The sequence below is a fragment of the Macaca thibetana genome, chromosome 4 (genome assembly GCF_024542745.1).
Source record: "Macaca thibetana thibetana isolate TM-01 chromosome 4, ASM2454274v1, whole genome shotgun sequence".
NCBI classification, from domain to species: domain Eukaryota; kingdom Metazoa; phylum Chordata; class Mammalia; order Primates; family Cercopithecidae; genus Macaca; species Macaca thibetana.
In genome coordinates, this window is record NC_065581.1 from 90,085,304 (window position 1) to 90,112,169 (window position 26,866).

At 35.3% G+C, this 26,866-nt stretch overlaps 1 protein-coding gene and 1 pseudogene across 1 annotated transcript; one reads left to right on the plus strand and one right to left on the minus strand.

Moving 5' to 3' along the window:
- Positions 1 to 12,525: 12,525 nt before the first annotated feature.
- On the minus strand, positions 12,526 to 13,468 carry LOC126953424 (COP9 signalosome complex subunit 5-like; annotated as a pseudogene).
- Positions 13,469 to 21,889: 8,421 nt separating this feature from the next.
- LOC126952100 (40S ribosomal protein S24-like) lies at positions 21,890 to 22,389 on the plus strand. The gene has a single exon (XM_050786398.1). It carries the CDS (start codon positions 21,896 to 21,898, stop codon positions 22,286 to 22,288), a length of 393 nt encoding a protein of 130 aa, XP_050642355.1. The 5' UTR covers positions 21,890 to 21,895; the 3' UTR covers positions 22,289 to 22,389.
- Positions 22,390 to 26,866: the final 4,477 nt, after the last annotated feature.

Here is a 26,866-nt window from a genome sequence, read left to right on the forward strand (position 1 = left end):
TCTTAGGGGAACATATAATGGAAACTATTTGGCCACCCAAAAATGAGTTAAATCATTAAATGATCTACATTAGATCAACTGCAAGATCACTCTGTACCTAAGGCTAAAGTACACTACCTGCTCTATTTCTTATCCCAAGTGATGTCTATTCACATCTTCCATTATATCTGATATGGAGTATAACATCACAATGATATTCCAATAATTACATAAATCAGCATATTGTAATAATATGTCAGAAAAAAAGAAGTCTCACATTTCAATAAAATACCTTTCTTTATCACATTCCCAAAGAGATCAAGTTATAAACCAACTTCAAAGATCAAGGGAATCGTAGATACAAAGTAAAATATTTCTTAGGAGCTGAAAGTCAAAGATAACACATCTATCACCCTATCTCACCTTTACCTCATCCTATTTTGTTTCAACCACGGAGATTATTGATGCCTAGGTGAAACAAGTTTCTTCAGCCGCCTGCACCATTTCCTACAGGAATATGGATGCTTCCTTTTAAAGATTTCAGAAGTTGAATTAGTTCAATGTCAAATCCCAAATTTTTGGAGACTACAATAAGTTAATAAGATTTGCAAAATGATGATAGCCCTGGCTTCAAAGTAAGCCATTCACAGTCTTCACAGTAATTTTCCACAATGCAATCTTATTTCTAGAAAACAGCACATATGTTCCTAAAGATGAAGCAAAGGCTCAGAAGTGTTTGAATGAAGTAGGACAGCTATAAATCTTCCTTGTTATAGCTTCACAAGGATGCCGGTCCGTCTGTGCTAATTGCCTATCAATTTATTTTACTGAAAGAATTCTCTTGAGCAGATTTTTGTGTTATTATTGTGACCTTCTATAAAGAATATTCTACCTGAGCATGTTTCCTCTTGGAGTATTTGAGATATTAATGATATCCTGCAACATTTACAAATTTGTAATGATGAAAAAAAGTACACTTTTTCCCCCCATTCATATTGAGAAGCTCTTGACTTACATTCCCACTGTGCACTGCTTACTTATGCCTGACACTAACAATTTAATTCTGGAGCCTCATCTGTGTTGTGTATCGCACATCGAACTCAACATTTGCATAGTTTGTTTGGGCTACTGTAACAAAATACCATAGATTGATATTCCATGGACATTTATTTCTCACAATTATGCTGAGAAGTCCAAGATCAAGGTGCCTTCAGATTCAGGTCCTAGCAAGGGCTCTCTTTGGTGTGCATAGGGCCATTTTCTCACATTGACAGAGAAAGACAGAGAAAGGGAGATCTCTGGTCTCTCTTTCTTTTCTTATAAGGACACTAATGCCATCGTGGGGGCCCCATGCTCATAACCTAATCTAAATCTAATTATCCCCCAAACACTAGACCTTCAAATGCCATTGTGTTAGGGTTTAGGTCTTCAACATATATATTTTGGAAGGATAAAAAACGTTCTGTCCCAAACAGCATTTTTGCAATTTAAAAATCAGTAGATCTTATATTCCACCTACCAATACCTAAAAGATCTGTTCAGAGAAAAAGGCTATTTTTCTCGGAAATATTTGCCTCCACAATTTATTGAGGCCCTTATAGTAAGCCTGGGTCTACAAATTTTCCTAAGGAGCCTGAACACATGTGTTAGGAGGCCAACATTCATGAAGTTCAAGATTAAGCTATAGAAACCTGTATAATAAAGTCCATTGAGGGCATCAGCTCTTTGGGTATCACCAGTGTAGCCCATCCCAGTTTACTAAGTTCCACAATATCCTGCCTATCACTCGCAGGTGAGAGGGAGGTGAGACACTACGAGTGTTTCACTAACAGGTCTCCCACTTCATAGAATAAATTATCAGAACCAGGGAAGAATCACTCCCTTTTCCTTCGTTATAATGTATATAATTTTTAAAATACAAAAATCACTGCAATTGTAAGTTGACTAATGGGTCTACTCACAAAATTATTGAAAACCATTAATTTAGAAATTAAATTAGGTAATACCTTCATTATCATGAAAAATTTTATTACATTTCACTATCAGAATGGTGACTTTTAAAACTAGCTTGAGTTTTAAGTTTATTTTGCTAAACTGCCAATTGAAAATGAAAACAAATATTAACCTTGTTATTTTGAGAATTTTATTCATTTACTTGGACTTTAACTTGTCATATTGGAACCTAATGATAATACAATTTCTTTTAATATACTTGATAAATGTTTCAATTCTGTAGCAATATTGCAATGGACCATCTCCTACCAGTGGTAAGTCAGTAATCCTGGAAGATAAGCATGCAACAGAAGGTTGTATACAGCTAAAATTAATACATGATTTTTAAATGCCTCCTTTTTTCAGTTATCATGTGAGACTCATTTGTCTAAAGAAATCCATGTTCTTCTCCAGCAATAATAAAACAGCGAAGTATGATGAATGTTTTCTTCATTCCTTCTGACTTTGATGGAGGAAGTAGGACTTTTGGTAATGTGTTTACCTTTTACCCGGTGTTGGCCATGCTTATCTTACTTCTTTGAAGCTCAATATTAAGGATCCTTAAGACTTACTTGGGCACCAACTAATGATTTAAGTATATATAATTTTTCTTGTTCAGCCAATGTGGCACTGTTTTTTTTTTTTTTTTAAATCAAAACCCCTTTATCCTACAACCCAAAAATGTTGTGGAGGAAGTAGCTAACTAAATGTTGAGGGGTATGTTATTATGTTATCATCATCATTATTAACACTCATTAGAGCCTTTTATCTTCAAAGTGCTTTGTATGCATGAGTAACCCCCTCTTTCTCTACTCCTGTCCACCTCTCCACTCTTTCTTAAGAACTGTGATGGATTTTTAACTCCACATGACCTCTGAATTTTTAGAAAGTGCAGTCATTGATGACAACTAGTCTTTTGAGGTCAGTCTTATCTGGTGGTAAGGAGGAACATGTGCCTTGATGTTCAGTATTAATACTAAATAAAATGCTTTCCAAGTGCAATTCAAAAAATCCTTTGAAATGCATTTTGCTTTACTCACCTCTCCATTCACGCTCACTTCAGATCTTTAAAGTAATCAAACAAGCCCAAGCTGCTCCACCATGTGGGGTTGTGCAGACATAAGTGAGCTACTATGCTTGGTCCTCAAGGTTTATTACCAGGAGATAACTGAAAAGCCAATGTAATTTTTTAAGACTAAGAGGAAAACAATTCAGTCAAACATTCAACAGGATGTAGAATATTTTAATGCCAGAAAATATTACTTGTGAAGACAATGCGTTTAAAAGAAATGGGGCATAAACTCAATCTGCAGAAAGGACTGCTGGCTGCTTTTCATCAATGTCTTCCTCTAAAGGGTTATTTATAAAGGATAATTAATTATATTAAGCACACAGGAAAAATCAGCCTTGAACATATACACATAATTGACTAACTAGCTGAATGTGTGGAAGCAGAAAACAGGCAAGGATACAAGGAAATGCTGAAGAAGCATTCCTGAAATACAGGTTTTGTTTTTGTTATGAAAAGTCACCAGTACAGATTCCCACCTGTTAATCACTAAAGCAGGGCAGCGACCTTGTCAACAAAGCAAAGGATTCAAAAAGAAAGGTATGACATATATATATATTTTTAAATACGTGGAATGTTTTAACATAAATGATGACTCCAGATTTAGACTGAAGGGTACTGCTATTTATGGATATGACTGATGCTCTTTTAGTATTTGGAATGGTAACTATAACTACAGCGGCCTGAAGAAAGAAAAATTCTGAAAGTTTCATCTGAAGTTATCTGTTTTTGCATTTTCTTGGCCCTCTCTCCTTAATTCTGAGAGGATCACTCTACAGAAATGAAAGAATGTGGTTTTCCTTTTTGAAAAAGAGGGATGGGCCTTATGTTTTCTTTTTTAACTGTTTTAATCTGGGATAGGTTAGCCAGGGATGTAAAGTGTTTGCCTTGGGCAAAAAAATCCAAATATTCAACATTCACATTGTTTGTAAAACTCCTCAGCAGTGATTTAATGGTTAGCAAATGGCAGCTGTAACTAAAAGTTAACTTGTGATGAAGTACTATAATGTTTCAAAGAACACTCACAATAATAGATTTTTGATTCCTTTGTTTTGTTTCCAATGTCTTTTTTTTCTTCAATTTTCCCTTCAAGAGAAAATACTGTGCCTTTGTTGAACAACCCTTTGATAAAAACCTATTTCTGGTTAATCAGTTCCAGATTTTTAATTGTTTTCTTAAAGAAGCTAAGGATTATTCATTTGGTGAAAGTTGCAAATGTTTGGCACTGGAGTTTCTGGGGGAATACTTCGGTATGATTTGTTGAAACCATGTGTTATAAACTATGCTCTAACACCCTACATTGATAGAATAACAAGATCCAATATTTTTAAGCCTAATTGCTCTTTAGGGATCAAAGTCATGTTACTTACTCATCTTACGCTAGGTTTTGGATGAGAAAGAAAAGTAGCTTGATCCCCCCCAAAAGCTACCATGAGGCAAATTGAGTGCAATAACCCCTATTTGAGCCAGGGAAAAGCAGGGAGAATAGATTTCTAGTCAGTTTTGTGCAATGGATAATACAGGAAATACATAATAAGGAAAAAAATGCTTATAACACATAGTTAACTTTACAATTATAATCAATAGGTATTTAATGACGTGTTAAAAGATACTTAAAACATACACGTAGTAATTAAGTTTTAGATTAACCTTCTTTTTCCAAACATGACCATTAAATTTAAAAAGTGCTTTTGTCTGTATTAAGGTTTTGCGCAGATCTGGATTTCTAAAACTAGTCTTTTTAAAAATTTTCTAATATTTAAAGAGTGAAAATTTAAAGAATCAAATAACACCTTGATGAAAACCATCATGTGAAAGGAGTTTTTGACATATTGAGAGGAGTAAAATAATTTATTTCCTAAAATTTAATAAATGAAGTAACAGGATTTAGTTCTTTATATTTAATTTGAGAAGTCATACCCTCTACTCCTATGTATTTGAAAAACACGCCCAGGACTTTCCGCTGATTCCCCCAACTAACATCTTCCCTCTTTTCCAATATATGCCCTAGAGGAGTCATAATTTTCAACCTTAAAATGAGAAATGTTTATGGTGTGTTTGGACCGAGGCAATCTAGATAATCACAATAGCTAACACTTTATTGAGCAATTGGTAAATGTCAGGCACTGGCTTAAAAATTTTACAAACATAATATTTTATCCTCAGAATAAGTCAAAGAGGTATAATGACAATTATCTTTACATTACAGATGAGGAAACCGTGTCACAGAGAATTTAAATGACTTGGTCAAGTTCAGCCAAGCAGTCAGATTTCAGGCTCTTGATCACACTTTCTAGCTTTGTAAAAGTAGAGGCACCATTTCTTGCATTTGCATCAGTTAAGGGTCACATGTGGATTCAACTTCACCTGAATTGTTTCTTCTGTCAGTTAATTCCCTTATTTGCATGTCTGATCTTTCTCCCTGACTCTACCTTTACACCTATAAAACATCATTTAATATCTTGGTACCCTCATGGAATACAAAGTATTTTCTAGGTCAAATCAAATATTGTATGTAAAAATTACTTTGAATGTGGAAACACTGTAGAAACCATTGTATTAAAAAGATTATCTTATATTCTAGCTAATAGGTTAACTAAAACTCCTTTAACATGTAAGAGTTTGATATTTTCTTATTCTTCAAACTATATAACTTTGCAGCGTCCATGGTTTTCTTCTTCTTTACATACCACTAAATTCATTTGCTACCTTGATATTATTGAAAGCGGTAATAGTCCAACTTTATGACAATTTAGAGCTAGATTGGGCTTACCTGCAGATAAGTTAACAGGAAAAAAATCACTTAGGATATAAAATTAATATTAAACTGAAAAATGCTTAACATACTAAAAGAAAAAATAATTTGTCAATAGCTGGGCGTGGTGGTGCGCGCCTGTAGACCCAACTACTCCGGAGGTTGAGGCAGGAGAATCACTCGAATGCGGGAGGCCAAGGTTGCAGTGAGCCGAGATCACACCACTGCACTCCAGCCTGGGTGAAAGAATGAGACTCTGTCTCAAAAAACAAACAAACAAACAAACAAACAAACAAAAACGTTTGTATAACCCACACATTTACACATAAACATAGAGACAAAGTGTAATTTAAAAGTAACCAAGCTAAAGCAGATTCCAACAGACCATTAGCATACATTTGTTAACAGAGTCTGAGTTTTGGTTTGTGTTTAAAATAAAACCCATTTCCAGTAAAAATTCAGAATCTTTATGAATTCTGTCAATTTGACCTGGTATCATTAGGCTGCCTTGGTTGTGTTTTCACTATCCTGTGGGTAATTTTCTTTAGCAAATTTCCGTTTCTCTTCATGCCCTTTATATATTTAGTGAAACAATTTAACATCTGTTAAATTGTAAATATTCAGGACAAGGACTTCCCCTTTAATGTGTTAGATTTGCATCAGGTATGCCTAAATGTTTAATAAAATGCTTTTGATGATTATTATAAGGATAACAAAAATGGCAATGATAATCTAAGTTTAAAGTTTTTAATCTCTGGGTTTATATTATAAATGTAGAAGATGCTGAAGATTTAAATGCACAACAGAATGTAAAAAAGAAATTCTCAAGTCATTTTTACCTTTCCAATTTAGTGAAAATTCATATTTGAAATATTCTGCTTATATATTTAGTCAGATATTTTCAAATCCCCTCTTCCCCAGTTTTTTAGCTTAAAATAACTCTCTTTCCTTGGTTTAAAAATAGAGTACACATTTTGTAAGCCGACCTCGGATAGGAACCACTTCACAACGACTGTATGGCCATTGGAACTATCCCTATTCAAGTCTTGAGACTTCTATAACAATATCTACCCTACATCCACATCACTGCCAATAGGCAGCATGTATTTGGGAAGCATTAATGATTTTAAAAGGCTCTGTCTCTTAGGATTTTTCTTCTTAAGATCCTTTGCGTTTTACTTTTCAAAGGGCTTCAATATGGGGACCTGATAAAGAAGGATTAATGTAGTTTAACAAAGTGAAAAACTAATTGAATCATTAACTCACTATTCAGATTCAAATATCTTCATTCCAAACCACATTCACTATTTACACTTCTGCTTTGCTCCTCTGCCTGACTCTTTTCTTCTCCCTTATTGGTAAAACTTCTTAGTCTTAGCCCTAACCCTGAAAAGGTCATGTGAAAATTCACATCAGGCATGTCAGAGAAAATCATGGCTGTTGGAGTAAAAGTTTAGAAGGTTTTTGCTCTAGAAGTTTAAAATCTTACATTTCAATGTTTTTTTTTTTTGAATATCTTAGAACTCTGTTAAGTTACTTAAGTGAACACAAAAGCATGAGTAGCTGTCACTACTTTGAAAAATTAGTATTTGGTACTTATAAGTTGCTTTATATGCCCTATTGAGCCATCCTCTTCCTACTTAATAACAAAGAATTTGCATGCAAAATTATAGTTTAATATCTCTGAAATTTTATATTTGACAGTAATTTTTTTCATATAAAAACACTACTATAGATTTTAAAATTGTAGAATAATTAAAAATGCATACATGGTACAATGTGGACAGGTAATCACTTAATACATAGAGAGACATAAATTTTGTCAGAGAAGGGTGTGCTTGCAGGAGACTATTTAACAGACCCACCATTAAAGAGACCTTCCCAGTAATTATTTTTGTATTTCACCCTCCTCCCTTCAAATGCTATTGGACTGCAGGCAAATTTTAATCTTAAATACTAAACCAGTGATAATAGCATAACCATCTTGAGTGGTACATTCAACACATTGCAAAAATTATTACGTTTCTGTTGGTCTGATTTATTTTAGGTTCACTGATTCCTCTAGATTTAGACACACAGACTATCACTAATTTATGTTGATGACACAATACAAGTTTAGTTGAAAAGAAATAATTTATGAACTAAGAAAATAGTTCATGAGCTTTTTGCAAATTAGCAGTTTTCTCCTTGATCACTGGTAGACTCAAGTCCATTCTAGTTAATTCATCTTCATCATAGGTAGTTACAAAACAAACATTATGAGCAATTACTCAGGTTTGTTTTAATTCCCTAGATAGAAATGTTAAGTCCTGAACTTAGACTTAAAATAAAATTCACTCTAAGCAGTGTTTAATCATTTAAAGCAAAAAAAAAAAAAAGTTTGCTTCCTTAAGTAAGATCATGCCAGGTAGAAAACCTAAGTCCTAATTAAATGCATTCTGTTTATGGAAAGCACCTAACACGGTACCTGGCATATAGTGGGTGCTCATTTGGTGATAATTATAGTTATTAGCAGAATCAAAACTATGCCAAATGCTTCAGAACTCCCAGTCTCTTTTCTCCATATTCTATTTCCTTCTAAATATCTCTAGTAACTTATCCTATGCAATTTAGGATTTTTGCACTAATCACACTCAAACTGCAGCTTCCTAGAGTAAGAGAGGGATGGACAAATCAGGAAGGCTTGTGTGCAGTATTTTCAGAGTCAAGGCTTTCCTGAAAAAGATCCGGTTTCAAATTATCAACATATCAACTACAAAGAGCCAGTATTTTCTTCATACGCTGACCAATCTCCAGAAGCCAAATTTATATCTGAAAATCAGCATCAAAATAACAATTTTAAGAGATTATTTTGAAAAATTAAAGTTTTTTTGTGTTTGACCAAGTATAGCTCTGAATCAGCCTAGATTTGGGAGAATCTATTATCACCGAAGATAATGAAGTGCATTGCCCTTTTGCATAATTGAAAGGAAAAGACAAATGTTTCAGACTTAGACCCAACTTCTTTTTGATACACCTCAAAACCAAAGGGAAGACAGAAAAGAGATAAGAATAAGGTTAAAAAATAATAATAATAATAATGATAGAACTCAATGATAAAACATGAGTTTTCCTAACGTTTTTAAAACAACGTAGTATTTTTTTCCTCTAAACTTTTGTTCCTAATTTGGCATCCTTCACTAAACAAAAACCAAAGAAACTTCTGCATAGCAGCAAAACCTCTGAGGAGAGTTTTCCTGCATCCTTTATACTGCCTTGTCTCACTCCAAGCCCAGAGCTGGTGCTAAAATCAATGACATAAGACCGGGCCAGGGAAGAGACCCAAGAAAGACCCCATGGATTTTAGGTAAAGTTTTACGATTTTCTTTTCTCCACAACCGAAATTATCCCTTTAAGAGTGTGTGTCTAAGGCATGTGCTTCATACTGACACCACATTAAGGAAATGGAATAAACCACTCCCCATGCTTTCTTGAGCTTGGCTTCCTGTTCTATACAAAAGGAGGACGCAACTTGGATTTACCTCAATTCTCGCCTTCCTTGCCGAGGCAGATGTCTTAAGCACTCTATTTTAAGGATTCAAAGCCCATAATATTACTAATAACTCCACATACTTGTTTGCATTTCCCATGGTACATATAAATGTCAGAAGCAATGACTTGCAGCCCCCTTTAATCTCGTGACAGCTTTATTATCATTGGTTGGCTGAACTTCAAGAAAAGTTATGACAGTGGCGAAGTTCTGCAAACTGCAGCACATATTTCCGTAATTAGGTAAAGGAGGGAAAGCTACGTTTAGAATGCACAGCTGAAATTATTTGCTAAACACATAAGATGCTGAGGTATATCACATTCCTCCCAGGACAGCTTTTGAAGGGTGATTTACAAAGCATTTCTTTTTACTGTTTTGCCATTTCTTCCCCCTCCAGTTAGGCTGTTTTAGCAGCAGCTCTGACTTGAAAATGGATCTTCTGATAATGGAAATGTAGTATTTGCAATATGAGAAGGTGGAAGGAGGGAGTGGTCTGAGAGGCTGTGGTTTTCATTTTGTTCTATATTGAACTCAGCTTTCTGAATGACTGCATCTCTCTCATGAATGCTTTAGCGTTGAATATCGAAGCTGATTTTTTTTCATAGTTTTGGAATCAGGCCAAGGTTTTCTAATCTTAGAAACTATCACATAAACTGTTTGAAATACGTTTTTGATCCCACACAAACAAAACCATTTGTCTTTTTACAAATTTAACTATCAGTAAAGTTCACACTAACAATTACCAGTAATCAAGTTGCTGTTTTATTGTATCTCGTTAAAAGGTCATATACTTCAAGAATTACTTTAAGAGATTTTCCAGTAAGGTAATAGATTTCAATGACAAACTTCTTCATTCAGTTTCCTTTCGAACCAAAACCATGGACAGTTTGAGAAAATAAACTTTGTGAAGGAAAAAATCCAGATTTTGCTTAAGTGCATACTTTTAGAATTGATATAATTAATATCCAATTTTAATTCCCAAAACTAGCCTGCTCAGGCTAGTAGTTAAATAAACTATTAAGCTACCTATTAAAAACCTATGATAAGCTGGGTGCAAGGGCTCATACCTGTAATCCCATCACTTTGGGAGGCCAGCGCGAGAGTATCTCTTGAGGCCAGGAGTTTAAGACCAGCCTGGACAACATAGTGAGCTCATGTATCTACAAAAAAAAAATTTTAAACCAAAAAAGACGAAGATAAAAATCTGTTTATTGACTTCTGAAAACCTCCAATTTTTGTTTTGATTTGAAATTTATCTATTTTGATCGAGTCCAACAGCTTTCTTTAAAGTTAATGTGAATATCATTTAACAAATTTACAGAAATTTCTTACATTTTCACAGAAAAAAATACGTTGTTGTAAACTGAAGGAGAAATCGCCAATTCTATTTCTACTATCCCCTTTGTATAACTTATGATGAAGCCTATAACTTATGATGGAGAAATACAGAACCGAATTCTCCCTTTTCTTCCTTTCCCTTCCTTTCTCTTCTTTCTTCTTCTCTCTCTCATTCTGCCCCAAATTATGTATATTGGACATTGATCCAAAATAGCTTAAAAGAAACTTAAAATATATACAAGATAAAGCAAAATAAAATAAATTATAATAAAAAGATTAACCCAAGAAAAAAAAAGTTAAAAATGAGAACCTTATAAAATATATGTCATTATCCAATGCAATTACTAAAAGTTGGCTATGAACTGACTTAAAATGAAGAATTTGGTTGATCATATGATTGGGTTATCAATGTTTTTAAACAAAAGCAAAACCAAATACTCAGAGAAGGGCAGATTCATGATAGCAGAATGAGAAATAAATTTCTTCAAGGATACTCGTTAAAAGGACATTGTACAGTATCATGCATTAAACAGTGTCATCTATTAATACCACACCCTTATAATAAGCAGTACAAAGGACTTCAGAAATTTGTCATAGTGTCTTCTCCTTAGTCCCATGTTTCTTACCAACATCCACTTGGGGAAATGCCATCCTACAAGTGGGCTATCATGTTTTGGCTAAATTCAGGAGTATACTCTTATCTAAAATAATAGATGCACTGTATATCTTCCAAGTGATCTTGCATCAGCATTATTTCTTTCAGTTTAGCTTTTGTAAGAAACACTGGGACACACTGAATACAAGATTATACTTCTGAAAAGAATATAGATTATAACTAGTCTATGTTGCAACACAGTACAGATTATTATGATTTAACATTCAGAAGAATTCCAAGAGATTTGATCCAACCCTTGTGTTTCCCTAAATAGATACCTTCTAGAAAACTAAGGGTTTCCCAACTACCCATATTCAAGTTTACCATTTACAAGATTACCAGTAAATAAAAAGAGAGAGAGAGAATGCCAAAATCTGAGATACGTTTCATAGAAAAGAAATCAGCAGAGGTGCACAACTGTCAATTGTACTTCAACAATTACATGGATATCAATCAAGCATTTGAATAAAATTTGTAGTAATATTTAAGTGTTTCAGATAAAATTTCTCTTATACATTTATACATAAAAACTTATAATTTTGCATTCTATTTTCTGAAAGATGTTTAAAACCATTTTATACTCACCATACTTTCTTTAAGTAAAATGAGCTTTTGTCAGCTGTTTTTATTTTTGATTATTTGGCTTTCAAAATGAAGATTAGTTAAAACTAAATGCAATAAATATTGATTTAAATTTTATATCAAAAGCAAATATGATACAAGCTCTACACAGATAAGTATTTGATTTCTATGAAATCCATTTATCTAAAGCTTAATCCAGTATTTGCTTTGTTATTAAAACTCATTAGCTATCCAATATTTTAAAATTAGAAGTCAGGACTAATATAAAAACCCTCCTCTAAAGTTATAGGGTTCTGAAAAATTATGAGAATAAATGTGGTCAGTAATTTCAATGCTCCGATATAACCTTGACAAGAGTACTTGATAATGAAGTCTTGTTTCTCCAGTTTTCTCTAGTTTTCAAAAAAGGGGAAATTAGAGGGGAAAAACCTAAATCAAAAGGTGGCTAATGTAGACCAATGAATTTGTGCAAAAAAAGAGAAGCCAAAAAAAAAAAAAAAAGGCTATTTTTAAAATTTTTAAAGAGTTTTATTACAGGATGTTAGTATTCAAGACAGGTCAGAGAACCTTATACTTTTAATCCGATATTGGGTAACTAGATTTAAAGTGTTACTTGAGTATTTTTCTCATATTGTCTTTTGGGCAAAAGCCCTTCTCAGTGACTGTTTAAGAGATGTTACTCTGATCAGTTTATCCTTAATAACTTGACACGTCAATCCATGGATAGCTTCTATTGTAGTTTTACTGCTGTCTCTGTTGGCTTTGGCACGTTTGTCTTCTGATTTTCGATCATGTGCTTCTAAACCCAACAATGAAACTCAGTGTACCCACCCAATATTTATTCCACAGAAACTGAAGCAATTCGCAGCCCAAAGAGAATTTGAAATACAAGACTTCTAAGGCATAGTATTGTTTGCAGTGTACACCAAAGTCTTCTATTTTATTAAGCGGGATAGTCCGGTATTCAGAAGGTCCTTCATCAGGAGGTTTGTAGCCCTTTGAGTATGTCCTTAAGGTATCAAGATTCACTTTCCCTGCAGATATTGTTCTTGTTGGATCAATCACCACTGCTGTAAAAGGTTCCTGGAACCGCTAACATGTACTAACATGTACTAACAAGTACTAACATGATGCCAGAAGGGCAGCAGCCATGGCCAGGGTGCCTATAATATCATCCGATTGCATTTTTAAGGTAGCCAACCTTTTTGGCATTTTCTATGTATGTGGCCATGTACTCATATGCAGCAGCCTGAGAATTTTCTTGGGTTTCAGTGTCCTCCACAGGCAAAGTAAAACTGCCCATAATAATTGTGGCTCCTTTCCTGGCATCAAACCCATCACTTCCAAGTTGCCCCCGATCTGGCATGCATCACCATCTTCAATAGAGCCAATGCTGAGATTTTGCAGTACTTTAAAGTAATGGTGATTGGTAACCCAGGGCTTTGCTGCCAAGATTTCTTGCTGCTGCTTCTTGTCATATTTGTAGCTTTCATGGATACTCTGAGCTTCTTGCATGTTGTTGGCCAGTTCCCAGGTTTTTTGGACCGTACCGCTCCTGGATGTCACCATCACTGAGGAATCAAAACTGTTGCCTCTATAACCAAGATGCAACTTTAGCTCCCTAGATCTCTGTGCGTGGGTTTCAGACCCTATGCACCACATGAGAAAACTCTTTTTTAAAATTTGTATTTGTTTTTCTATTTGTTTATTTATTTATTGAGATGGAATCTCCCTCTGTCACCCAGGCTGGAGTGCAGTGGCATGATCTCAGCCCACTGCAGCCTCTGGCTCCTGGTTTCAAGTGATTCTCCTGCCTCAGCCTCCCGAGTAGCTGGGATTGCAAGTGCACACCACCATGCCCGGTTAATTTTTTGTATTTTTAGTAGAGATGGTTTTCGCCATGTTGACCAGGCGTCTCAAACTCTTGACCTCAGGTGATCCACCCACTTCAGCCTCCCAAAGTGCTGGGATTACAGGCATGAGCCACCACACCCAGCCAGAAGCAAACTCTTAACTAGATTCTTGAGACAGCCATAACACCTTTAATTTTTTTTTTGTAACAAGTCTTTCGCTTAAGTCATTTGGAGCAAGTAAATTTTGGCAGCATCACTTTAATTTCAAAATCAGTAACTGTATATTTTTAAAATGTTATCTATTTTACAAAAGACACTTTTATTATGTGTGATATGATTATCTTTTAATTGAATACTAGAAATTTAGCTATGTGACTTGCAACTGATTTTTATAGCATTATTTCTATAGTTAAAAACATCCAAAGGCCAATTTTCCCTCTGTATTCAACCGACGAGTCAATCACCAAGCCATGCACAACCTCATAAAGAATCTACTGAAACAATTTCACATTTATCTCTGTATTTTTGCAGTGTACACGGGTAAGAAATCTCCCAAACACCTGAAGATAGCTTTGTTTCACAGTAAGTCAAAGAAAAAGTATGTAGCGAAACTGTTGAGTGTTATATAAACCAAGGTTCATTTGCATTGTATTCAAGTGGTAAATGCATGGGATATATAAACAATATATATTTAGTATATTAATCCTCTCTAGTAGGAAAGGCAGCCATTCAGGCAAACCATCTTTAGTAGAGGAGGTAAAATGAAGGCTGGGTGGACAACGTTGGTTGCCTGCTTCATAGCCATTGCTTCTTATTATAGCCTTCTTATTATTGTTCACTCTGCTATTGTTTAGTTATTAGGCAGCCATCTGTTTCATTGGTCCTTCCCCAGCTCGAGGGGTAGAATGTTGATTAGCTTAAGCCAATCAGAATAATCCCATTCCATTGACAATATTAGTATAGAGTGATACATTATAAAAACCAGGCCAATAAGAAGATAGAGGCATGAGATAGAAAAATTTTTCTTCTAAAAATATGCAAATTGGGCATTCATTCTATTCTGAGTATTCTCACTTGAGTTTGAGATGCCTGAATCTGCCACAGCTGTGTATTCGGCTAAGATTTCCCTCCTAGGAACACCTCATGTCAAAGATACCCCCAGTCTCATTTACCTCACATGACAAATCAATGTAATAAAAATAAATTGCTCTTATTGACATCATTCAAAGACAAATTTGCGTGTATAGACTCACAAAACCTATGAAATTATTCTTACAGTGGAAAATTCAGAAATTATAGCAGGCAATGGAGGAGATAGTTAAGGGATTTTATAATACAAGCATCCTGATGGCCTTTTCATAAACTCAAGTATATATATCTCTTTGTTTGCTTGTTTTATTTTTTTAACATTTTCCCCTAAGTCTTCTTTACTTCCTTTCTTGCATAGGCTTTTCTCATACCTTGGATTGATTCTTTCCATGCCTTTCTCTATGCTCATATGAGGATATTATTTGCACACATAAAGGGATTATGGATGGAAGAGCTTGTTGTTCTTAAATCATTGTGCTTATCAAAAGGGAATCATATATTTGATTACATGCCATTTGCTTTTCAAACAAATTGTACATACCTACAAATAATCAGATGGCAATATAATGACCTGAAAAATTATTCCAAAATGGATATTAACAGTAATTTCCCTATTTAAGAATGTTGAGAATGTTTCCTTTTTCCCCACACTTATAAATACTGCTACAGTAAAATTTTTTGTTCACATGTACTTATGTTCATAGGCACTTCTATCAAGGATAAAAAGTATAGGACACACACACAATACACATACACATGCGTTTAGTTGACTATAGAATACATGCTATGAGATTGCTTACCAAAGGCACTATTTTTCTGAGATTATCCTTTTGGAGTTCATTGTACGCTTCATTTGCAGAGTCAAATAAAAAAAAAATAGAAAGAAAAACTGAGTTTACAATACCATGCTTAGGGTTCCTCAATTCTGGAATTGCATCATGTTAGGTATCTCAGGACTAGATTATTTTGCAACCACTACTTTGCTACAGTGATACCACAACCCATCAAGCTTTTTATTGTTATTTTATTTAAAAACAATCTGACCACAAATATTTTTGGTATTTATTAATTTCTTCTCATTTACAAACGAGGCAAAATAAAGTACTCATGGATGACAAATAGTTCAGTTTCTATTCTCATCTCTTCAATTTAAAAGTCAGCACTCAGAATTGACACTGCACTCTTAGGAGGTATCTAGTTTTCTGAAGAGACAGATGTGTAACATCAGTCGCCAGACCTGAAGTGGAATTGGCAGTATTTCTTTTCTTTTCTTTTCTTTTCTTTTTCTTTTTTTTTTTTTTTTTTTTTAAGGCGGAGTCTCGCCCTGTCTCCAGGCTGGAGTGCAGTGGCCAACTCTCGGCTCACTGCAAGCTCCGCCTCCCTGGTTCAAGCGATTCTCCTGCCTCAGCCTCCCGAGTACCTGGGGTTACAGGCGCGTGCACGCCCAGCTAATTTTTGTATTTTTAGTAGAGACGGGTTTGCTCATGTTAGCCAGGATGGTCTCGATCTCCTGACCTGGTGATCCACCTGCCTCGGCCTCCCAAAGTGCTGGGATTACAGGCGTGAGCCACAGCGCCGGACCGAAATTGGCGTAGTAGGTTGCTTTGGTAAAGCAGGAGGACATAAAGATAGTTAGACTGGAGTCCAAGGAAGCTCTTTACTAGTTTTTTCCTTCTGTATTAGTTCTGGAACTTAAGACTAGCAGACACATAAACACAGTTGGCAAAGATACTACTGGCAAAGAGGCTTCAGATGGAGCATGTCTCCTCCCTCGCCAGAAGCAGCCATGTTGGCAGGCTAACACATAGAAGGTTGCCTCCCTCTTCCATCCACTCCTTAGGGAGAGATCAGTTTCATCTGTCAGGCTGGCACCTTTAATATGCACAGAAATTCACATGAAAATCAGAGATTGAGAAGGATCTGCATTAGCAAGTGACCCTAGGGAGAGGAAACTTCTAGAAGACACAGGACATAGCATAATGTGGAAAATGGAAGCGATATGGTTGTTGAAAGTGTTCATTACTAATGCTGAAGCGACTTATGCTACATTAAATGAAATACAAGAACAAGGTATATGAACAAAGTTAGGGAAAATGGAATTAGCACTTCACTCATAATACTGTTCAGTCCAGTCCGTGGTTATCTTTCCAGCAGATTCATCTTAATGAAATTATGGCTAAAATTGAATCTGTCTGATGTCACAATATCTTGGAGTATGAAAGAGAATCATTCACTACATAATGCCCTGTTGAGCATAACAGGCAAAGGAATATTAACCCTAACAGTTTTCAATATTGACTTAGCTGTCAGAGAGCCCTGAATTATAGGAGAAACTTTGCCATTATCTACTCAAAACCCAGGAAACTGACACCCTTTGTCTCTGTCTTTCTCAACTAGTATAATTCAAATATTCCTTAAAATTACAAAGATAAAATACCATGATTCACATAATCTCCAGGAGGTATTTATAGGTGATCTAAATTCATTCTGACATCTCTATGCAATGAATTACACAGAATATTAAAAGCCACAGTTTTTAACAGGGAGTCCAGGTCAAGGCAAAATTGTATGTTATATGCGGGAGACAATAGAGAGCAGCAGTTCAGATTTCAGAGTCGGGAGCAAGTCAATCTCAGTTAAAATTCCAGTTTCATCATTTATTTGCCATGAAACTCTAAACAAATACCCTTTCTGTGTCATGATTTCCTTATCTGCAAAATGTGGTTGAGAATAATTATAACACCTACATTAGAGATTGTTGTGAAGCTATAAGACAATGTTACAGGTGCCCAGTAAATCTTAGCAAGTATCATTTGACTATTTGTTTTCCATCCTCTATTGCTTAAATACTTGATTACTTGTATCACCATTAACAGCTGTGAGAAGAAAGGTCAAGAAAGTCCCCATTTTTCTCTTAGAATTTAAGTCAATGTGTTACCTCTCTCAGTGCTATTTACCTCTTGAGGATTTTTTTTTTAATTTCTTTCTTTGTCTAATTGTACAGTTAAGGGCTTTATCATCTGCCACAGATATGGCAGTAGCTATAAATAAATTGGGAAGGTATTTCAGGCCCAGAAATATGATTTTTGTATCACGGGGTAGGTAGCCGTGGTCTACCAATGTCATCTAAACATGTAGCCTGCATTCTACAAATACTGAAATCAACTAAAGCAGATATCAAAGCAATAAAAATTAAAGACTGGTATGTGTTTTGTTTTCTGAAAAAAAACAAAACAAAACAAAAAAAACTTCTGAAATGTTTGCCAATAGAAGATTTTTATTTATGCTCCTTTATCTAAACTTTTCATATTCTTTTAATTCTGTATAAATAGAAGTTATCAATCAGTCCTACCTTCACTTTTCTCCAGGTCTCAAAAAGATCTAGAAAAAATAAAACACAAAAAATTAATTAACAGAAATATCACCAAAAGTAACAGGTTTTATTTTTCAAAATATACTTAAGCTACATTTTTCTTCAAAATTTTATTAAATTTACCTCTTTTTGGCTATCTACATCTGCATGTTCAGATGCAGTAGCCACTGGCTAGCACAAGTTGAGATCTAATTGAGTGTAAGTTGCACACCAGGTTTCATAAACTTAATTTGAAAAAAAAAAGATGTAAAATGTATGGTTAATTTTTATATTGATAATATATTGAATGATGATATTTGAGATAGTTTGGGTTAAATAAAATATATTACAAAATTAATTTCACTTTTACTTTTAAAAATTGTGGTTACTGGAAAATCGAACAGCATATGGGTCTTGCATTTGGGACTTCCATTTATTTCTATTGAATGATGCTGCTCAAGACTTATAGAAGGCAAACATTTCAGGGGCCAAAAAAATTAACTACCATTTTAGAAATAAAAATTTACTTTAGAAATTTAAATCCAGAATTCCACTTCTAAATGCAGTGGAGTATTGCTCTTGCTAAGGACAACTAGGGAAAACAGATTTATTATGGGTAATAAAACCCAAAATTAAAACCAAAAAAACGTCTGTTTGAAGGTATCAGAGAGCTACTGAGACAACCAGCACTTGAAAGACGAGAATCTTAGTAGGAAGGCCAATGCAGAGATGTGAGCTGTAATTCAAGAGTTAGAGACCCCTGTGGCCTCTGCTGGGAAGGAAGGCAAGGAAGCCAACAGAGCTTTTGGTAATCTTAAAGAGATGAACAGACAAAAGTTGGAGTATAGGATTGCCAAACATCTAGGACTTGAGATCCACTATCTTGGAGACGTGGGAATGAAAAGGAACTAAGCCCAATACTAGTGGATTTCCACTTTAGATGTCAGTCAAATTATTAAACTGTTCATGGGCAAAGGACTATTAGGTTGGTGCAAAAGTAATTCTGGTTTTTGCCATTAAAAGTAATAGCAAAAAAAAATTACTTTTCCATCAACATAATACAATATAAATCACAGTCTAAAATGTAGTATAATAAAGACTACAAGTTCCCTATTGGAATCCTTGGAGGACCACACCATATTGGGAAGAACCAGAGTTTGATGGAATATTGGTAGATAGAGCCCCTACTATATGTATCTGCCAGAGGAGAATGAACTTTCTATAAATATAGCACCATTTAGAGTCTCTAAATTTTTGTACATACAATGTTAGTTACTATATTAAAAATTACTAAACATTTTAAGAGACAGGACCCAAGGGACAAAAGTATACATAATCAACAGATGTATAGATGACCCAGTTAGTGAAGTTATCAGATATGAAATTTGATTTATATGTTTAAAACATAAATGACAGATACAGAAATAATCTAATGGAAACTCTATAACTAAAAATGCAATTACAGAATTTAGTATCTCAATAGATGGGTTTAAGAGCAGGAGATAGGATTATGAACTCTAAAATAGGTCAGTGGGAAATACTGGGATTACTCAGAGAGCAAAAATGATGAAAAGTGTGCAAAAGAGGCTAAGATATATATGGGTCTCAGTAAAACATTCCAATAAGGAATATCATCGGATTCCTGGAAGGGAGGAGGGAGACAACAGGCAGTGATCACATTCGAACAGACACTGGCTGAGAATTTTCCAAAACTGTCAAAAGATATCAACCTGAGAAGCCAAGAAGCCCTACAAAACTGACTAGGATAAACATGAAGGAAATCACATTAGGTACATCATAGAAAAACTTTGGAAAAACAAAGACTGAGGGATAATCTTAAATGCATGGGGGTTCAGAGTTGGGGGGCAAGAACTAGCAGACTGCTCATTCGCTAGAAGAAGAAAAAAATACAACCTGGCAAATTGTAAAGCTGGATGAAATTAGGCATCAAAAGAGTCTTGCAAAGCTCATAATTCAACATCTTTGGAAAGGTTGCTGCAGATTAACATATGCCACATGCAACCCTCAAACTAATCCACAAAGAGAAATGGTTAGTTAGCTGTAACAAATTATAGTTATTACAAGGGTGCCTAAGGTTGTTAGTTCTCTGCTAACTATGGGGGCAACATTTATCAGAACAAAAGAGCAATAATAAGTGGAAATTTTTAAAGATGGTTCGTTTTTAAAATTATTTTATTAGACCTTAACATTGTTCATAATTTTAGCTTAAGTTACCAATAAATAATGCTGAAAAATTCTTTTGAGAGTTGTAACGAGCTGCTATTGTAATGATACAACCCTAATTCCTGTTTATATAAAGGCAATAAACTGAATAGATCAGCCTTATAAATAATATTATCACCTAAATAATTTATAAACTACAAAAGTGTGCCAGTTACTTCTCCTCTTTATATTTGTTCACATCTTCCTCTACTTCTCCTTTATCACCAGTAATAAAGGTGAGAAGAGTGACTATTTGCTGCAGTACATACATACAAACTAAAACAGATCACAGCAGGAAGATGCCTCTATCAAATATCACTGAGAAACTCCAATAATAGAGAAGAAGTAGAAAGGCAAGATGCTCATAGCCATATATGTAAATGCCAATCATTGTATACTATAAGTGAATTTGTTCCATCATTGCCTGATGTACTTTGAGACCTAGACCATATGGTCTATTGTGAGCTGAATTCACTTTTCTGTGATCTAACTTCTTATGACCTCTTATGATGTCAACAATCTTCAACGCCTCTTCCTCAGCCATTTATTCACTCATTCATCCACTTATTCTGCAGATATTTATTGAATGCCCACTATGTGACAGGCACTACTCTTTTTTTTTTTTTTTTTTTTTTTTTTTCCTTTAGAGACAGAGTGTCTGTCGCCCAGGCTGGAGTGCAATGGTGCAATCTTGGCTCACTGCAACCTCCGCCTCCCAGGTTCAAGTGATTCTCCTGCTTCAGTTTCCCGAGTAGCTGGGACTACAGGTGCCCACCACCACGCCTGGCTCATATTTGTATTTTTAGTAGAGATGGAGTTTCACCATGTTGGCCAGGCTGGTCTCAAACTCTTGACCTCAGGTGATCCACCTACTTCGGCCTCCCAAAATGCTCGGATTACAGGCGTGAGCCACCGCGGCCGGCCTGACAGGGACTATTCTATATATGGTGCCTACATGGAAGAGACAAGGTAATTAAATAACTAATGATAAGGAGAAAAATTAGGTAGGGAAGAGGCCAGAAACTGATGGGATGCAATTTTACGTAGGCTAGCTAAGGAAGATAATAGTAAGAAGGGAAAGTTAAAGATGACCAAAGTAAGGAATGGAGAATTTGGGGGTGAGAATTCCAGGCAGAGATTCCAACAAATACAAGAGCCATAGGTCAGGAGGAGGGCTGATATGTTCAAGAACAAGGAAGCCCATGAGACTGCAGCAGAGGGATATAGGGGAATATATTGGTAGATGTTATCAGCAAGGGAACTAGGAGCAAGTTCATAAAGGGTCTTATTAGGTCATTTAAAAACTTTGGTTTTTACTCTAAATGAGATGGGATGCCACTGGAGAATGCTGAGCAGAGGGTTATGTGACTGAAGGTAGATTGTAAGGGAAGACTCTTGGTGTGTGGAAGACATACATTGAAAGAGGCTAAGCATGGCAGTAGGAAGACCAGTTAAGAAGCTGTTACAGAGGCAGCCATCATGAACGACACCGTAACTATCCGCACTAGAAAGTTCATGTCCAACCGACTACTTCAGAGGAAACAAATGGTCATTGACGTCCTTCACCCTGGGAAGGCAACAGTGCCTAAGACAGAAATTCAGGAAAAACTAGCCAAAATGTACAAGACCACACCGGATGTCATCTTTGTATTTGGATTCAGAACTCATTTTGGTGGTGGCAAGACAACTGGCTTTGGCATGATTTATGACTCCCTGGATTATGCAAAGAAAAATGAACCCAAACATAGACTTGCAAGACATGGCCTGTATGAGAAGAAAAAGACCTCAAGAAAGCAACGAAAGGAATGCAAGAACAGAATGAAGAAAGTCAGGGGGACTGCAAAGGCCAATGTTGGTGCTGGCAAAAAGTGAGCTGGAGATTGGATCACAGCCGAAAGAGTAAAGGTGCTGCAGTAAAGGCTACCTGTGTCCATTTTGGATTTTTCACAAGCAGATTAATAAACTAAAAACTTTCATGTGGAAAAAAAAAAAAAAAAGAAGCTGTTACAATAATCCAGGCATAAGATAATGATATGTTAATGTCACGTGGTACCATAGCAGATGGTGAGAGAACACTGGATTTATTTTACAAATTATATTCATGAATTCTATTCTACTTGTTCTATTTATTCATTTATTTATTCCTTATAAAATAAACCCAGAGGAGCTCATTCTCCCCTTTGACCATGAGAGAACACAGCAAAAAGCCAACATCTATGAACCATAAACCAGGCTCTCACCAAACACTGAATCTACCAACACACTGATCATAAACTTCTCAGTCTCCAGAACATGAGAAAAATATGTCTGTTGTTTATAAACTGCCCAGATTATGGACACCCATAGAGCCAACAGAGTTTACTATGGATTAGCTATAAGGAATGGTAAAAGTTAAGGATGACCATAAGTATTTTTGTCTAAATAGCAAGGGGAAATGTAGTAGGCATCAACTAAAGTAGAGATTGTGGAAGAGCAGATTTGGGGAATCTCAGTTCTGGACATGTTAAGTTTGAGATATTGGATACACATTTAAGTGGTGAATCTTATTCTGTGTTTCTTATGGCAAGGAAGAGTTTAAAAGTGAAACTAATTTAAAAGTAAGTACTCTGTAATTTTTCACAGTTAGATTCAGTCATATGTAGTGGCTCATGTCTGTTATCCCAGCTACTCAGGAGACTGAGATGGGAGGATCCCTTGAGCCCAGGAGTTCAAATCTGCAGTGAGCTATGGTGGCATCACTGTACCCCAGTCTGGAGAACAGAGTGAGACTTTGACTCTTAAAAAACTTATTTGGATTCATAATGTCACTTGTTGGAAGATACACACTGTTTCTGTGCCAGAAAAGAAATCCATAGGACCCAATGTTGATTATTCATAGAACTTTATGGTCTCGAAGACATGATGTGGAGTAATCAATGGCTTCCCACTGTGGATACACTGAGTTAAGAGACATAAATTATCTTTCTCTGAAGTTACACATTTTGGATTATGTAAATCTGCAGTTGTCAGTCACCATCACTCTGATTGCATTTCATTCTACCACAGAGGACTATGAGGGCAACTCACAGCTGGAAGGAATGCTGAGAAGTGGAACACAGAGTTTGATGTCCTGTGTCAGCCTTGACTAAAACAAACTTCACACTAGGAGTTCACAGTTACCTGAGTCAATAAATTCCTTTTATTAAAAAAATTTAGACTATTTTGAACTGGACGTCTCTCATATGAAACAACACAAGTTAAAAATATTTTATAAAAAATGAAGTCTTTAGAGATTAATTCATTTCCACATGTAAAAATGGAGGCACATCAAAATGATAACATTTATTTTGCTAATTTTTTTTCAGAATTTCTTTGAGGAACAACTAAGATTGTGCAGTATAAAATTATCCACTAATTCTGAAAGAAAAATTTATTAGTGATTTATTCTTATTCTTGTTAGAGCCAACCTTCAACTGTCTGTGTAAATGGAAGACAAAACTACCAAAGATAAAATTGATACCCCCAAGAAAATTCCAAATCTACACTGAAATCAACTATTTTCATTCCCTATGTATTTTTTATAGAAATTTCAAGTTAATGTGTGAGTAGTATTTCCATAATTTAACCAACTTCCTGTAGTCATCCTTCTTTTGTTGAAAAGACCAAATCTAAAATTGAAAGTGACTATGGAGAGAAAACCCAAGTTCACTGACTATGTAAATTCTATAATTTGCGTTGCATAATTTGGAATTTATTCTATTAGCAGTCAGGAGCCCAGTAAACTTTCTAGGAGAAATTGAGTTAAAATTAAATCAGTAAAGCTGGGCACGGTGGCTGGCGCCTGTAATCCCAGCACTTTGGGAGGCCACGGCGGGCAGATCACAAGGTCAGGAGATCGAGACCATCTTGGCTAACACAGTGAAACCCCGTCTCTACTAAAAATACCAAAAATTAGCTGGGTGCGGTGGCGGGCGCCTGTTGTCCCAACTACTTGGGAGGCTGAGGCAGGAGAATGGCGTGAACCCAGGAGGCGGAGTTTACAGTGAGCTGAGATCAGGCCACTGCATTCCAGCCTGGGCGACAGAGCGAGACTCTGTCTCAGAAAAACAAAAAGGTCACTAATATTATTGGCCAAACTCTGGATTTCCATTTTCAGTTTCCAGTGTTTCCCACTATATAGTTATGTATTACTTACTGTATTGGCCAGTGGATGACTTACCTTTGGTTTTACCATAGCTTTTAGTGGCAAAAACTGCAATTACTTTTGCACCAACTTAATAAATTCAGCCGCTGAGTACAGACTTGAAATTTTTTTTTTTTTTTTTAATTTATGTGTTGGGTGTCTTATAAATGTAACAATGGTTTCAATGGTCCAAAAAACTTCAGACTTTGTTTCATGCTCTTCATAAATTACCAAAAGGCATGCCTTTATTTTTATCAGTGAATTCAGTATTCACTAAGCAATTAAAAAAAAATAAAAACTGTCAAATTTGTAAGAAGACATTTCCTTGAAAATACCATCTCATCTTTTTGCTTGGGCAAAAAGCTAATTTTTAGTTCTGAAAATAAACTTTTCTCAACCCCAAAAAGAACTGTGTCCAGAGGAGAGTAAATTAAAAATAAAAACCTTTAGGTAATATCTGACAGAGAAAATATCAAGAGGTAGGTAATTGCTTTCCAGAATTCTTCCTGGGATTCAGAATGAAGATCATGCATGGTGTCTCTGAAGATGCTTAGCATAAGTATAGATAGCATCTGGAGGAAAAAAAAAAAAAAAAAAAAAAAAAAAAACCGAGATACCTTTATGTTAGCATTCCATGAGTTAGAGATATCAGCATTTTCTTCTAACTTAATTTATTTAATTCTTGGGTAGCTCTGTAAGTCTAAGGATTAAAATGCCAGAAAGAAAATGAGAGAGGGTCTTAAGATAGAGTTAGCTATAGTCTAAACAAGGAGAGAGGCCCTGTGCATTATCCTCATGTGAATGGAGATTCCTTGGATAATGACTATAGACTGGATAGGGAAAAAGCCTTTGCACACAGCCACCCATTGTTCAGTCTTTATTAGAACCGAAATAAGTGGAGGCTTGCTTTTCAGGCCCACTCTGTGAGGACTGAAGAGAGGAATGTCACTGGATCCCAACAGTATTTAATGTCTTCATTTTCTAGGACTCTTCTGAGAGAGACCTGGCAGGCTAGAGCAGTTGAGACAGAGATAAGGCAAATCCCGAACCAAGTCACATTCCTAGTAATGAACACTAGAGCATTTGTACAATGATAATGTGCTTTTATAGCTATGGTTGAGTTAATAGAACTTTGATGACATCACAGGTTCTGTAATGAAAAAAATGAAAACAGGGGAAGAGAAAAAAAGTCCCCAGCACAGCAGATAAGGTATGTGACCAACAGGAACATACTGTATTAGGGCAAGAATGAATAAATTACTAAAAGTTTTAACCCATCATCTCAAACTTCTATTCAACTGGCCCATCCCTAGAAGGGTAGGAAAAAAAAGAAATAAACAGATGAAAATTAAATATTACAAGTTTTCTAGGTTGGCTATTTGTCACAATTAGTAGTTCCCTTGGTCGTAGGTTTTGGGTGTGCTTTATCCTTTATATGACTATTCATGGATACATTGATTCATGGATACTATACATCCATACATTTTTTTGTTTTGTTTTAGAACTATGAACACATTGAAACTTAAAATACGTTCTAAATGTACTTCTAAGAGCCCCAAGATAGTGTCAAACAGCCATTTTACAGCTCTCTAGATTTCCACTAATCAGCAAAAGTTACTGGCCTTAGAAAAAGCTAAGTTCATTGTCCTGTAAAATACTGTGGGTATTTATATCACAGCGTGATACATCTCAGAGAGAAAAGAAAGCGGGTAAGAGATTTTTAGATCTATTACACCATTTAACTCAAAGAATGTTTATATGACCCACTGCACAAAGTTTAAATACATGAGGCAGTTTTGATTGTTAACTCCCTGAACTTGCTTGCAGAGCAAAGTGAGACCAAGACATTTCTAAACAGTGTGCTCTGGTATTGTTATCTACTATAAGGCACTTTCCGTCTTGTCAGCTGCTTCAGACATCTGCTTAGCTCCGTAAAACCTGCTCACTAGCATGGGGCATTTTTGTTTGTTTGGAGTTGAAGAACATTAAATATTAGCTGGTTATTAGTTAGGTCTGTTTCTCAAAGTTAAATTAAGAGGGAACTTTAGTGATAAAGTCTGTCCTCAAGAAAAAGTTTGCTTAACCCATTCAGTCTGTTTCCCAGATATATTTTTATTTAAAATATATTACAGCTATCTATTACAGAAATATGAACAGTAAAAACAAGAAAACATTCCATTCTTAATTTTCCGCATAACTATTCAATTATTTTAAAGTATTTCTTTACAGATTTTTAAATGCAAACTTGTATGTGGTTCAAAATGAAATTTTGCATTCTGTTACTTTCC